At 38.1% G+C, this 16,385-nt stretch overlaps 1 protein-coding gene across 2 annotated transcripts in view; it reads left to right on the forward strand.

The window, feature by feature from the left end:
* Positions 1-15,630, forward strand: part of kirrel1a (kirre like nephrin family adhesion molecule 1a) — a 76,845-nt gene extending 61,215 nt beyond the window's left edge. Inside the window, exons 8-15 of one of the 2 annotated variants that reach the window (XM_033983650.2) lie at positions 1,104-1,231; positions 3,963-4,089; positions 5,417-5,517; positions 7,449-7,665; positions 8,970-9,077; positions 10,112-10,239; positions 11,731-11,844; positions 13,606-15,630. In XM_033983650.2, coding sequence (XP_033839541.1) covers positions 1,104-1,231; positions 3,963-4,089; positions 5,417-5,517; positions 7,449-7,665; positions 8,970-9,077; positions 10,112-10,239; positions 11,731-11,844; positions 13,606-14,247 — 1,565 coding nt within the window. In that variant the 3' untranslated portion in view covers positions 14,248-15,630. The remainder of the gene's footprint in view (positions 1-1,103; positions 1,232-3,962; positions 4,090-5,416; positions 5,518-7,448; positions 7,666-8,969; positions 9,078-10,111; positions 10,240-11,730; positions 11,845-13,605) is intronic. The other variant, XM_033983651.2, reaches the window with a different exon arrangement.
* The last annotated feature ends 755 nt before the right edge of the window (positions 15,631-16,385 follow it).

Genomic DNA, 16,385 nt, shown 5'->3' on the forward strand with positions numbered 1-16,385 from the left:
CAATATGCCAAAAATTACAATTAAACACAATTTTTCTTCACATTGAACAATCTGCTTTTTTATTCAATTTTATTTTGTCTTATTGAAAATAAATCAGACTATATTTTAATATAAACAAAGCACATTTCTTGGATTGGTTGTAGACCTTTACATTAAAAAGACCCAAGTTGATCATTGGCCCATTAGAACTAACTGATAACACTTAATCTGGCCATTTAAAAGTTATCAACAAGTAATGGAATCATTGATAACTGTTTAACCCCAATAGTGTTGGATGCTATTGTTGCTGATACAGCGCGGTTGCAGACTTTTCCATTACCGTAACTCCACATGTAAATTCAAATGACATCTCAAAGCACAGGCATGGGGCTCTTTAAATATTTTACTGTCATTACGGTAATGTACTTACATTGTCCCTTGAAGCTGACGAATCAGAGCACAGGTGCCATGGGGATTTTCCCAGTCAGTTATTCGATGCGCCAAAGAAAAAATACCGATGGATATGTAAAATAGTGGTAGTTGTGTGAAAAAATGAGGTATATTCTGATACTTCCTTTACTTTACATTCTGATACTTCCTTTTATGGCTAAAAAAAGAATAAAAGACTAGTAGTTTAATATTCACTCAGTCCTAATACTCATGGACATAATAGTGGATTAAAAAAATTACTACAGCTATAGCTGTTAGAAAAAAAATCTGAATTTAGATTTCCAAGAGTCATTCTTAGATTTTCTTTCATAACCAGAATACTTTGCACAAGTCAGTGAACAGGCATTATCCAGAGCTATTACTTCAAATATTAGAAACCTTACGGTGCATTGACATTGTGGTATCAGGGGTGTTGGGATTTTGCAAGCATTTGCATGATGTGTTTGAGCATACACACTCCAGGCGTAAAATTCCAGAATTGAAAAATCTTAACTTTTTGCCAAGTTTGCTAACATGTCTCAAGCGTTGGCCCTTAAATGAAAAAGTGTCGAACTAGCAACTTTGACGCCACAGTCTGAATTTAGCATAACTTCAATCCATATTCTGAGTAGGTTACAAATATTTTAATACTCAGATGTATGCTTTGTTAAATTTTATATCCTCTATGTCCACAGTTGGTCCGATCCTGCTAGTCGAGCCTCAGCCCAAGACAGTGGACGTGGACTCAGACGTGACCCTCAACTGTAAATGGGCCGGCAACCCTCCTCTCACCCTCACCTGGTTTAAGAAGGGCTCCAACATGGTGAGGGCAGCTTCTGTTAACATCTGGTTTAGTCCTGCTTAGTCCTGGTTTAGTCCTTGTTTAGTCCTGGTGTAGTCCTAGTTTAGTAAATGGGCTGGGAACCCTCTCCTCAGTCTAGCCTGGTTCAACAGCTCCTACATGGTGAGCATTCAGGGATAACTTCTGGTTTATATCTAGTTTAATCCCGATTGAGTCCTGGTTTAGACATGTTTAAAATCAGATTTGGTCTTGACTTGGATCTAGTTTAGTCCTGATTTAGTCCTAGTTTTCTTCTGGTGTGTACCTGGTTTGGTCCTGGTTTAGACTTGTATTAGTTCTGGTTTAGTCCAAATTCAGGCCTGGTTTAGTTCTTGTTTAGATCTGGCTTAGTTCTGGTTTGATTCTTTGTTTAGACTGGTTTATTGTTGTCTCTGGCTGATTATAGTGTAGGCTATGATTGTGTAACTGTGTATGCAACTGCAGCCAGAGAGACCAAGACAAATATATATGCCATTGGGGACAATAAAACTGATCTTATCTTGTTTAGTCCTGGTTTAGTCCTGGTTTAGTCATGCTATAGTCCAGATTAACTTGATTTAGTGGGTTGGGAACCCATTCTCAATTGTCCCCTGATTTGAGATGAGTGGTGAGGCTTTCAGGAATACTTTGATTAGCCTACAAACTGGTTACAAACTATTCAACATAGTTATTGAATACTGGATGACAAATGTGTGCATTCTGACGGAGGTGCCTTAGCCCACACATGTGGCTATATGCTCTACTCAGGTTAAGCCTCTCTTTTAGACCTCATTTTATATTTAGAAAAATCCACACATGCTAATTTTCCAGCGGATTTGGTTGCTAGGTAACTGTCCAACTGTAATAATAGGTTAAAAGCCTTGTGAGTTCATCAGGGGTCAGAGAGGAGGATAACCAAGAGGTTTATTGTTTATTGTTTATTGATAGGATCCTCATTAGCACAGACAAGCAGCCGCTATTCTTCCTGGGGTCCAATTAAAAGAATTAGACAAAAATATTTACATTTCAGCCATATAAAAGTTAATTAATACAAAATGGATAAATATACATTTTAAATAGTAAAATGTTTCAGTACCCTCATTAACAGCATATAAAAGATCATTAATCAGTCCTTATTATCATACAATTAGCAGAATATTAGTGCAACTAATCCAAGTCCCATATCAAATCCAGAACATTTATAACACTGCAGAAATAGTTCGTTTAGGACATATTTGACCCGAAGAATTCTTTCAGTAATATGCGGATGTTTTGTCATCATGATATTTTTAACAAAGGGTAGTAATGAGTAGGATAGTCTATCTTGCACTGACAACCATTTCTCAAGCTTGACTTTGGTGCCTGTTCCATAGTCACAGCATAACACCATATGGGTTGCTCGGCTTTGTATGATCTGTAATCTTTTTAATACTTCCGTTGCAACATTTGACCATAGTGCTGGTCATTTTCATTTATCCATCTTATCTCTTCCTTTAGTGGAATCATCAGCGTACATAGTAATTTTAGCTTTATTATAAATATAGACATTACTATAAATATTGTGTAGCAATGGTCCAAAGCAGCCATCTTGTGGAATCCCACATGTTACTTTTTTTTTTTATTTGAGTACTAGCCATTGAAAAAAACTGACTGTATTCTATCACTCAAATAATTTCTGAACCACAATAATGCTGTATTCTCTCCTATTTTTGCAGCTGCAATTCATGATTGAGTACATCAAATGCAGCCGGATAATCTAACATAATTGTTCCCACCAACCTTTTCCTGTCTTTCTATTAACCAGTCATAAGTTATTTGGATCATAGCTTTAGCAGTTGAGTAGCCTTTATAAGCATGTTGATAATCATTGAATAAGTTATTTTTGTGGAAGTAGTCATAGACCTGTTCGAATACAGTTACAGTCCATTACTTTAGCTAGGACTGCCAATAAACTCATTTTGACTATTGACTATTTGACTAGTGACTGTTTTGCCTTTAAGTTTCTTATCTTTGGGTTATGGGATTACTCTTACCTTTTTTGTAGTCCTGTAGACAGTTTCCATTACTGAGACTTAAGTTTATTATATGACAAACTTCCAGAGCTATCACCTCAGCTGATACCACCCATGCCTGGTGGCTTATTTTTTAGATTTTTGAGAGTTTTTATATGTTTAAATTTAAATGTGTTAATTTTATTTTAATAATGTAGTTTTCTTTTGTTCTTCTTTAATTAAGTAATTTCTTTATTTGCGATATTTAATCCAGTCCTCATTTCCTGAAGAAGAGGCTGTTTCATTTGCCTACTGTTTGCTTCATTATCTAGCCACAGTGGTTTTTTTTGTTTGTTTGTTTTTTTAATAGTGAACCTCCTGATGAGAACATATTTATCTACAATTGACACAAAAATATTGTTTAATTTTGTTATTGCTTCATCAACGCTATTCTGAACAGTAGCTCGTCTAATTTCCTCAGTAAAGTTATTTTTAATAAACCTTTTATGAGATCTTTGGTCCTGGACTCTCTATCTTGGCTTTCCTGGCTGTAAAAATTATCATCACTGTATCCCACTGGAATACTGAAGTATTTGTTCATAGGACTTATTCAGTGTAGTTCTCATTTATATAGATCTTCATTTTCCTTTTAGCTTTTTGACTCTTTGAAGGTGGTCACAGAGAAAATCTGTTTTTAGGTGTTCTGTATTCAGATTTTGTGATGATTTCTTTGTTTGGTCCAGGTGCTGAGTAACAGTAACCAGCTATACCTGAAGTCTGTTAGCCAGGCGGACGCAGGCCAGTACGTGTGCAAAGCCATTGTGCCCAGGATTGGCGTGGGAGAGACAGAGGTCACGCTCACAGTCAATGGTAAAGATACTTTTCATTTTACTAATGAGCTTAGATGTAGGGATGCACCAATTCGATACTGTCATTGGATATTGGCCACTGAAAAAGCTTTTGGATCAGATATTGGCTTCCAAATGTCGGTTCAGCTGATATCTTGGTTGGGCATATCATTTAATGTAAAAAGTCTCATAATGTTTGAATTTTAATTTATACAAAATTTTTAGTTACTTGAGAGATAAATAACAGCTACATAACACAATTGAATCAGTTTATTGGTTAATATCAGGTATTGGCAAATACTTAAGGCCATTGTATTGGAAACAGTACCAAAAAGCTGGATCGGTGCACCCCTACTTAGATGTACATGTCCATATGAAAAGCACTAATAAAAGCTATCATATATTACAAGTTAACATGGGTATGTCATCAGGAAAAGTTGTCATAATAAAACAAGCACACAACAGAGGTAATAGAGGTACAGATTATAGAGGTAAAGGCAGGATTTGTGGCAATAGTTTTACAATGGAACTTCAACAGATTTCACCAAACATTTAAATATAAAGGACACATACACGTTTTTCTCATTCTCAGTATATGGACAGACCATGCCTCTGGAGGTTCTGAGCTTGCACTCTATGAGCTGCAGAGGCTGCACTAGCCCTGATTAATAATTGGCTGTAGGTGCTGGAGTTTAGGTAGTGATCATTCAGATCAGAGAATATCCTTTTACATTTCTTTTCAACTTTAGTCATAAAATTATTGTCCTGAGAACCAAAACACCAAACATGAACAAGTATAAACAAACTTGACCTTCATGTCCATTGTTTTTTAATTAAAAATAAGTCAACAGTACAACATGTTTACCTTGTTTTTGGGAACTATTTCTTTGTTCATTATTTCTATTTTTGTAGGGGACATACCCCACCTTTAAGTCTGAAATACTTAAGTATGAGTGCAGTTACTTTAGAAGGAAGTCACTCAAGTCCAAGTAAAATGTTGACACACAAATAAATAGTCTAGTAAAAAAGTATTTACTACCAATAATAATAGGCTAATAGTACGCAAGTAGCAGTAGAAAGCAGTGTTTTAAAAGTATTTTGAGAAAAATTGTTTATGAAGTTAAGTTAATCAGTTTTTTTTTTACCTCTGGCAGTAACTTTAGTTTTATTATAAAGATCTCAACTTCCCTGAGGTCATTGAAAGGTCACTAAAAGCTCCCCACTCAAAACCAATCCATCTCCTGAAGCACATATTTTGAATTTAAATATTAGTGAATCTAGTGTTCCTAAATGCATTTTACTGGTACTTGTTCCCTTTTCCTCATATAATCTTTTGTGTGACATTGCAGGCCCTCCCATCATCTCCAGTGACCCGGTACAGTATGCGGTCAGGGGCGAGAGAGGGGAGGTGAAATGCTACATCGCCAGCACTCCTCCTCCGGACAAAATTGTACGTACAATTCTTCAATTATTCTGTCTAAAAAAAAAACATTGAAAGCCTCTCTCGATATTAGCATACATTATTAAGTCTACAGGGAAAAGCTTTGCAGTTAGCACACACTAAGCTTGGTCTAAAGTAGCAGCATGTTGCTGCTAAATGGTGTTAGCTTGTAGCGCTTTTAGTCCCTGTCGCTGGTACTTTTATGAGGGGTGAGTCACGTAGAAAATACCAGAATGCTACTTTCTAAACAAACCCACCAGACATGCCAGGTGTCCTACGTCACAAGCTTGTTAATATGGAAAGCTACAGGGAGTAACTGCCTGCTTGGTTAATGCAGTAAATTTGATATAGCTTAGTTTTAAAGGTGTAGTGTGTAACCTTTCCAGAGGAGGATTCACCACCTGGTGGTTTCTATAGAGACATGATTGCATACTCTAGAATGTTCCACAGTATGGCATTAAAAGTTTCTATCTCCACGGAGACAAGCGCACGCCACCAGGCAGTTTACAGGTCAGATCTGTGGAGAGGTGAGCCCAGTCACAAAAGGTTAAAAATACTTTTTTAGCATTCCAATAAACTGATCAACTGACTATGAACAGTTAAGCTCTAAATCAAAATCTAAAATCTAAAATACATTTAAATACATAGTGTGAATGTAATTTCTTGTAAACTGACTGGTGACATGTCGTTTTTAGTTCAGTAATACCATACTGATAAAATAAAAATAATGTTTCAGCGTGATGTTACATGATTATCTTTTCTAAAATAAACAATATAAAATTATATTAAACTAAACTCAACAATAAAATAAACAGTTGGTCTGGTTATGGTTTAATTTATAAGTTCACAACTCAACACTACTCAACCACACAATGGTATACTAACCCATTTTTCTATTCCCTTTAGATTATCTTTTCCCCCAAATCACTCAAAACTCTCTTCCCTCTCTTTCTATTTTATCTTTAGCTGAAAACAAAAGCCCCTCCATTACATCCAACTGTACCCCTCCTCCCTCTCTTCCTACCACTACCCCGCTAATGCAGAAAGCTAGCACTAAGCTCAGAAAAAGCCTTATAAAATATACACCAGCGCTGTCCCAGTAAGCGCCACTGCCTGGATTCTTTTCTAAGTGGCTAGATTATAGAAACATGTGCCTTATCCATAATTAAAACTACAGTACAGAGGCCTCGATGGTGAATAAAACAAAACACTTTTAGTGCTTCTCAAGCTAACAAAGTGCGGTGAGATGGGAGCGGTAGTATTTACATGTTAACGTGTAAAGCTAGCATGTTCGTTGCTAGTATTGTGTGTCTGTTTAGTTGTTAGAAATCGTGTAGCGCTCACCCTGACAGAGGAGGGTATCCGCACAAGTAGGATAGGCTAAAAGAAAATACTAGTGACATGGTAAATGGGAATGTGGATGTTGTGGGTATAAGTGGAGGCCTGCTTTCGAGGAAATACAGTGAACGGATATGAGGAATGTAGGGGTACAGTTTTTAAGCATCACTTCAGTAGGCCTGTCACGATTATACATTTTTTGAAGTGTGATATATAGCTCAAATAAATATAGACAAAGCATGATAATACTGAAACAAATTTATGCCGCTGTACCAGATTTATCCCCAAATTCTATACTATTATAAATGTACAGGGCAAACCAGGTGTTTGTAATCAAAAACACCTGGCTGTAATCAGGCCAGTCTTTTGTGATGTCACCAACTACTGGAAATTGTAGAGGCCACTGGAGGCAGCACACACTTAGATTTAGGTGTTTTTGACCAGAGAGCTGCAAATTTACCTAGTTTACACTAAAATTAAAACACTCACATGAACACCACAAAACACATATTCCAGATTTACGTTCTTTTCAGTAATACCTCTGTAATACCACATATCAGATCAGTCTTGTACTGACTCTGTCTCCCCCATCCCCCCTCCAGGTGTGGGCGTGGAAAGAGAACGTGTGGGAGAAGGAGAGGGGCACCCTGCTGGAGCGCTACACTGTGGAGCAGAGCCGCCCCAGCCCAGAGGGGGGTGGTGTGCTCTCCACCCTGACTATCAACAATGTCATGGAGTCCGACTTCCAGTCCACCTATAACTGTACCGCCTGGAACGCCTTTGGACCCGGGACCATGATCATCACGCTGGAGGAGACAGGTGAGAGACAGTCACTACTTTTACTACATCTCAGTGGGACTATCCTGGTTAACTGAATGCAGTCAATAAAAATAAAATGATTAATAAATTAATAAAACCAAGCCAGCCAGAAATAAACAATTAACTGGCCTAATCCATTGTAAACAGATTTTCCTAAATGCATTTAAATACTGGAAATATGACTGAGATGTCATGAATCTAAATAATCCCAAATGACTGGAGAAGATGATACATTCTCGGATACCTGCTGCATGTAACTACGCAGTCCGCTTTACATTAGGGGTGGAGTCGCTGAGACTTTGCAATGCAAGGGATAAAAAACTGCCAGACCTGTGTTTGGACATCTGCTCACTAATTTTAGGTCAGAAATGATGACAAACTATAGCTTCTACATCCAGCACCCACTGAGCACATGTTGCTTTGTTTTGGGCCGCTATGTCAAAGTGAAAATTAAACTTACTGGAGACTCAATGTATAGCCTATTTATGCAGACTTGGAGAGAAAAAAAGTTGCGAGTAACACAGTTCCTAGCATATCTGAAAATCAAAAGCTCAACGTAAATAAGACGTTGCTTATTTATTTATGCTAAAAGTGTGGTTATATGTATGGTAGCAGTTATAGCGTCGAAGTTTTAGCAAACTTACTACAAGCGCCTTAACTCCTTGTATCTCCCTTTTGTATGTATATGGTTCTTTGACATTCTATAGACTGGGACAAGAGTTACAAGGTTTTGCGGCGAAAACAAGAATGAAGCAACATAAATAATTTTCAAAACGTGAAATATTGTTGGTTGTTACAAATACTTGGGGAAACGAGTTGAAATGACTTGTATTCTATGGCTGTAGTCCTCTAGTCTTTTATTCGATTAATTGCCCGATGGTGTCTTAATGGACTAAAATTTGTATCAATTGACAATTATTATTATTTTTTTTATTATAAGGATTTATATGGGACAACAGCAGATTTTTCCCATTCAAACTATATAATATTTAGTTTTTAATTGTTAATAGCTATGGCAACTGTACAAATATTTCATCATTCTGAAACCCATGGAAAGAAGACCTTAACCTTAACAAAGAAAGGCATGTATTCATTAATTAGAGGCTAAAGCAAGCCTAAATTAGATAACCAAACTAAATCAGGACTGATTTAGGTCTACCTGTTCTAAACTAGTAATAAACCAGGAATAAACCATGGCTAAAATAAAATATCTTCTGGGTATTATGTACAAGAATCTTTATATAGCCCTAATTTTCATACTAGTGTAACCCCCCTCTCCCCTCCCTCTCTCTCTCCCTGTGCAGAGGAGGTCCCAGTGGGCATCATCGCTGGGGGCACTGTAGGCTCCACCATCCTGCTCTTCATCTTTTTACTGGTGCTGGTGCTCATCTTCTACAGGCAGCGCAAAGGCAGTGAGTCAGCCCTGCATACATCACACTAAAGTATACTACACAGTACATATTCACATGAGGTCACTAGTCACTTAGAGTCCCTTTCACACATGCAACTTGACCCAGGAATTAGCTGCATTTTGCCAGAATGTGTGAAGAAAGACAGAACTGATTTCTCTGCATTTTTGGTCTGGCAATTTCCTAAGTAAATTACCAGAAATATGCGGGGAAGGCTTACGTGTGCGTAAAGCGTTATTCACAAAATAATTTATCCTCAGAATTCTGTTCTGAACTTGAATTCCATTAAGCATAACTTAAACAAAATATATCATGAAACACTTAGACTTCTTTCCTAAAGTTACAGTATGTAACTTTTTTGCCAAAAAGCAGACTATAATAAAAATATGTTGTTTTTTTTTTCATTTTCGATGTGTTTATTGCACTGAAAAACATGCATCCTTACTGTGAGCATGCTTGCACCTCCAAAAATCTGACTTTTTTTGCCTGAAGGAGGGCATGCTACTGCTTGTTTCCATGGAAATGTTGTTCCAAAGTATGGCTTTAATTTTTTATTTCCATGGAATCAAGCAGGTAACGTGACACCCTAGTAGGTTACATACTGTTATACTATTTTAATAAGAATTTTATGGAAATCTCTTAATTAAATATACATAAAATTCACATGACTTAATGAGGAAAATATTTGCTATACATTACTTTTCGTATATATAAATTTTTCTCATTTTATTAACGTTTATTTGAGATTCTTTAAGAAGGCAAAATGCTAACACCCACATTTTCCCTTTGCTGTACATTAGAATCCAGTGCTCCTACTTCCCTCCTACCCTGCACTACCTCTACGCACAATCCTCCATACATACTGTATATTGATGTATACATTTCATTAGGACTCACTCGGAGGACCTGAAAGCTTATTATTAAATCTCCCTTTGACTTGCCCCTCCTGTTGCTGGTGAAAACACTGGGGCGGGCGTACGTGTACATTTGTGTGTGAGGCGGCCATGCTGAATCGTGCGGGCATGTTTTTCTTCTAGGTCGCCGCGGGGTAACGCTGGGGAAACCTGACATTAAGGTGGAGACCATAAACAAGGAGAGCCACAGCCTGGAGGAGGACTCTGGGAGCGTGTCCACTGCATCGCGCATGGTCAAGGCTATGTACTCGGTGAGCAGGGGGGCTACACTAACATACTAACATGTACCTGTGTGGATAAGCAAACAAAACAATTTTTAAGGATGTAACAAGAAAATTCAATATATCAGGGTCAAGGTCCTAATAGTACAATGGTTTACTATGTTTCATTGGATTGTGCCACTGTGTCAATCTTAAAGCCATAGTATGTAACTTTTTTGCTAAAGATAGACTTTTTTTCATTATGGATGTTTTTATTCCACTGAAAAAAACATGTGTCTTTACAGTGAATGGGCTTGCATCTCCACTCTTAGGTGGCTTGGAGGAGGGCATAGTCCTGCTTGTTTCCATGGAAATGATGTTCTTTTGGATATAATATTCTGCAGTATAGCATTCTATTTATCTCCATTGAGAATGTCCCGAAGTATGGTTTTAAATTTAACTGTTTCCATGGAATCATGCAGTTGACTTAGTTTCCACCTCCAGAAAGTTCCGTATTATCACTGTAAATTGATCACATACTGGTTAATTTACAGAAATGGCAGGATGCCTTAATAACATCTCAGCATGGCACAATTTAAACTAAAAGTCTCCTTACACTTCTTACACATTTTTGAAACTTAATTATGTTATTCATATTTTAATATAATTATTGTATGTATAGCTCAGATTTTTTTTGTTTCTAAACTTAAAATATACATTTTGAATGTCAAGATCATAAACGTCATGTATTTTAAATGATCTTCATTTTGAACTTGCAATGAAAATAACATTTATATTAGAGGCGGTCAAAATATGGCATGGTATATGGTATGTCATTTACAGGTATTTAAAATGTTGAGTATATTGAGTTTATTGACTGGTATTTCAAAAGCTGCAAAAGGAATCGATAAAAAAAAGAACTAGTCTCCCAATCAAGGCTATAATGTGATATTTCTAGGCTTTTGTGGTTAAAAGTGCTGTGCATGATTTTTACTCTCTTAAAAATATGAAAAACAGAATTAGTTCATTTTAAACTGCTCCAAAGTTATTCCTTACTCACCTTATGCAATCTGAGCATCCTAATTATTCACCAGTGACTTTATAAATACTTATTACAACTTTCATTGCCAAGAGCAGAATTTTGATGTCTCCGCAATGCAACTAGCATGCTGACATTCTTTTTATATCAAGAGCAATTCATACGATATATTAGTACTGAGACAAAACACATTTTACTCAAATGCATGAAAAAACAAATCAGGTTTAGACATTTAGAAGCACATTTATTACTAATTATTGCCCACCCCTAAATTACATGATATTTCTATGACATTTCTTTAATATAACTCATAAAATCACATGCTAACCTAGGTTTTCTTCCTCACTTCATTTGTGTCAATAACTGAGCATCGCTTGTAACCTGTTATTGTCATTCTAATGGGCTCTTGTTCTCTTGTCCTCTCACACCTCTTTTGTTTACTGTTTTGTTTTTGTTTTTGTTTTTTGTTTGTTCTTTTGGTTCCTTTTGTTTTGACGCCTCAGTTTCTGCCCTCTGTGTCCTTCTCTCCCTCCAACCAGCCGTTCAAAGACGACATGGAGCTGAAGACTGAGCTGCGCAGTGACACGCTGGACACACGCCAGGAGTACGACCTCAAGGTTAGCTGCTAGCCGTTAGCAATAGCTCTTATTTAAAGGTCTTATATTACTTAAAACTGATTCTTGTGAGCTTTAAGCCATGTTAAAATATTGTTACATCCTCAAAAACATACCTGGGCTTTGTGTCATTAACACATGTTCAAGTAATCCTTTTTTGTTAATCTGTCTACATCTCCAAAGTTGCAAAATGCTCTTTTACACCTTGTGATGTCATGTAGCAGTAGTTTTCAAGTTAACAGCTACCTTTTGCCTTTAGTTCAATAGAAATTGGCAATTCTAGAGCTGAAATCATCCAAATGATTCTAGTGAAAGTGTATGGAGTTTAAAAATACAGTGGAGTACTTCCTGGATTACCACATGACATCACAAGGTGGAACAGAGTGTTTTCCGTTTGAGACAAGAACACTAAATATGCAGGATTTGCGTTAAGCATGTGTGAATGAAACAAAACAAACTTCAGATATGCTTTTTATTAGAATACATAGATCATAAATAAAGTAATATGGGTCCTTTAAAAAGCATATAACGAGTGCTCATTTCACTAAAACATATTTAACATACAAAATAAATAAAAGTACATTTATTTATAAGTATTACAAGTATTATAAGTATTACGCAAACTCATTGTGATTATTTTATCTCTCAAATTTCATTGTGCAGGGGTTAGCAGTTAGGATTAGGATATTAAGTTGTTACTAAGCCTGAATCATTTTTGATAAACTTTTTCTTCTTCATGTTTTATTAAGGCCAATCAGGTGTTATTACCATTTTTCACTCAAATTTGAGTAATCCTAGACATGTTTCAGTTATGCGTGTTTCAATTATGTGGCGTGATTTTAAAGGTGGACCTTAACCTAAATAAAATTAAATCTGACCTCTTATGTAGCACTGCTGACTCTGTGCTGGGGTAGTGACCATGGACATGTGCGTTGAAAAGAGTGATGCTTTTAACCCTATTCACAAATCTATCGTCACCCTTTTGTGAAAGCGTAACCATACCCTCTAGTGGTGGAACTCAAATCTGCATCTCTGATAAAGAAAACAGATTCCATTATTCATCATTCATATGCTAGCCTTCTTAAAATAAATTCAGTTGGTAATTATCTGTACATTCAGTTCATAAAATGTAGTAGTTATCTTAATTACTTCTACTTCATAACCCAAAACAGTTGCAGACCCGACACTTTCTTTATGCCTGCCATAGAGATGTGATTATACTAAGCAAAAATTGTGAAAAATGCATAAAAATGCATAATGTAGTTAATTTTGTGCATGATTGGCTCATTTATGTTGACACAGTGTGCTCAGCTGGTTTAGCTAGCAAAAATTTGTAGCTAAACAGTTCACTGAAAGTATTTGCTGCATCAAAAGAGAGAGCGCGGCCGTCACTTCCAGCAGAGACAAATTTTTTGTGAGAAGCCCAAATCACATTAGGTCTGAGTGCACTGAGTCTGGGTGAGAACCAGAGAGCGGGTTTGGAAATGTAACCTACTTGAACTGGAAGCTGCTCTGCATGTTAGCATTAGCAATAGGTCTAGTAGTAGTACTATAGCTATCTTAGCTCCATGTGCATTTAGTCAGCCTTAACATATCCCTTAACAAAACTTTCTCTAATGGCTACTTTAGGTATTTATAGATTCAAACACTCTACTGTTAAAATGTTTCTTTCCTCATGTTGGTTAATATATACTTGCTTTTTACAGTAAATCTTTGAATACAAACTTGACCTGTAACTGTCCCCTCTCTCCTCTCCACACACAGGACCCCACCAACGGATACTACAACGTGCGAGCGTCCACTCATGACGAGGGCCGGCCCGCGTCCCGCTCCACTGTGCACTACTCTGACTACCGCTCCCCGACAGGCACACCAGGGGGTGCTGCCTCCATCAGCAGCAGTGCAGGGGGCTCAGGAGCCACGGCCAGCGGAGGGGCCCCAGGACCCCTCACTTCCCCGGGACGTCCCCAGCCCTGCTATGACCCCCGCCCCCCCTCCAGGCTGTCTCACATTAGCTATGCCCAGTTCAACACCTTCACCCGCGGGGGTCAGAGCCAGCAGGGCCCCTCCAACCCTGGGCCCTCGGCCGCAGACTTCCCTCCCGACTGCAGCCTATTGGACTCCACCTCACAACTGGCCTACGACAACTATGGATACCCGTCCCACTACCAGCCCTACCGGATGGGGTTTGCCCCATCCAGCCTGGCCCCTCTGGAGGCCGGCCCCTCCTATGAGATGTATGGAGTGGGCACGCCCGCAGTGAGCGTGTCCCCCGGGGCACCTGCTCCATCAGGCCCTGACACTGGACTGGGCAAATACGGCAGCTCCACACGCTTCTCCTACACCTCCCAGCACTCCGACTACTCCCATAGCCGCCACACGCAGAGGATGCAGACGCACGTGTGAGGCCAGCAGGGGGCATCAGCACACATCACCACACACATACACCACATCCACAGTGTTACATACAGAGCCATGCACAGACTGAGCAGGAGGACACAGAGACATGACTTATGAGACAGGGAGGGACAAAGTCACTCCCAGTGTAAATGTGAGCTCTGCAGAGCGGACAGCGCGTCACAATCAGGACGGAGCAGAGGGACCCGAGGCCCCTGTGTGAGGGGCCATTGTACATGAAGAGAACTGTCAGTATGGTACATACAGATCTGGAGAAACCTCAACAGTCCACGTCACGTCTGGCCACCATTTTAAGTTAGTTTGGGGTGTCTGACGTAGAGCACATACCAGAGTCCAGAGGCTGTGTGCCCGTGGACCATGAGGGGGGAGGGAGGGCGGGGTCATCTTTTGCACTGCATTGACAGTATTCATGCTTAGGCGTCCCGTATATCTGTGTAATGTCTTTTTATTTGCACACAAGATTAGAGCTTTGTATTCTATTTTTAACATTACAAATTATTTTTATCAATGTAAACATTTATGTGTGTCTGGACCAAAAGTGGAGGTAGTGCACTTATAGGCCTGGCCTGTAGTTCACTGAGTGGTGCCAACAGCCACCTGCAGGTGGCGCTTTACCCCGAGGCTTTGAGTGTCCACAGAACCTAGTGCCAAGAGTCCATGTAGTTTCACCTCAGACGTGTGTATATGCAGTAGACTCCTTGTATGGCCCTGTTACCACGGTTACCAGGCGCTGTGGGGCCTTGATCATTCATCCCAGCCTGGTGCAGAGGACACAGAGGCCTTAGGAGACATGACCATGAGCCATTCTCATCGTCTGTGTGGGGCCAGAGTGCACCGGAGGTTCAATGAAGGCTGTCACTATATTGACCTGTGTGAGTGTGTGTTAGAGAGAGAGAGAGAATGCGTGTGTGTCTGTGTGGGGCAGCTCACTCGCCCCTCTGTACAGCCTATACTGTCATAGACATTTGTATGCAGCACACTGTACTGTTTCTTTGAGAATGTTCAGTGTGCTGCATGTGTGAGTGTGAGCGTGCACATGAACGTGCATGTGAGCGTGCATGTGAGCGTGCACGTGAGTGTGTACGTGTGTGCAGCTTCAGTATACTGTCATATCATTTGTCACTCCTGTTCTATACTTTTATAATACCTCTGGTAGGATGTATCCTGTATTATTGTGTCTTTGAATTTAGAACGACTCTAATGCTTATCTTATCGTACTGTTCTTCGTAGCAGAGAAACTGTTCAAAAGATGTACAACAAGCGTTATCAAACTCTCATTTTTTATTTCATTATCTTCAATATTTTTTAAAAATGGTATGTAATTATTTTTCCACAGTATTACATAAATAAAAGCACTGTTTTTTTATTAAACGTTTTGGTATTTCTTGACATAATGTTCAATTCTATTTATAAATTATGAACTATATTAGCAATCGTCAGCCAAATTAAAGTGGTAGTGCGCACATTCTGTTGACTTGATCGAATGGATTAAGCATAGGATGCCACTTGGACTTGTAAGGTTAGTGACTTGGTACTGTGTTTTTAGTGTTATATTTTAAAATAACTGGAACATGTGCCTCTTTACTTCTCTATTTGTGACAGGATTTCATATAAATTGTAAAATACTACCTGTATTTTGTCATTTGATATAGAGACTTGAATGGACTTGAAACTCAAGGAGGTTGAGGATGTTGGCCAAAGACTGATTTTGTTTTATCTATTACAGCATTTCTTTGTTAAAACACTGTCTGTGCAAAATAAATATGAAATAGACCAGTTTTTATCAAATTAGTTAATATCTCAAATGAATTGCATAGCCTAAACAAGTTTCCTTGCTCTAAACTGGCAACAAACGTGTAGTACTGTAATTTAACAAAAGATGTAAAAAAAAATTAAAAATTAATCTAATAAAAATTAATAATAATAATAATAATAATAATAATAATAATAATAATAATAATAATAATAATAATAATAATAATAATAATAATAATAATAATAATAATAATAACAAAAATAAAATAAACAAACCACCAGATTTAGTTCCTGGTCTAGTTCTAGTTTTTAGAAGATCTGTGTGCACGTAATAATTACATTGTCCTCGGGTTGGCGGTCTCACGGTAAAA

This window comes from Periophthalmus magnuspinnatus, chromosome 18 (assembly GCF_009829125.3).
Source record: "Periophthalmus magnuspinnatus isolate fPerMag1 chromosome 18, fPerMag1.2.pri, whole genome shotgun sequence".
Taxonomy (NCBI): domain Eukaryota; kingdom Metazoa; phylum Chordata; class Actinopteri; order Gobiiformes; family Gobiidae; genus Periophthalmus; species Periophthalmus magnuspinnatus.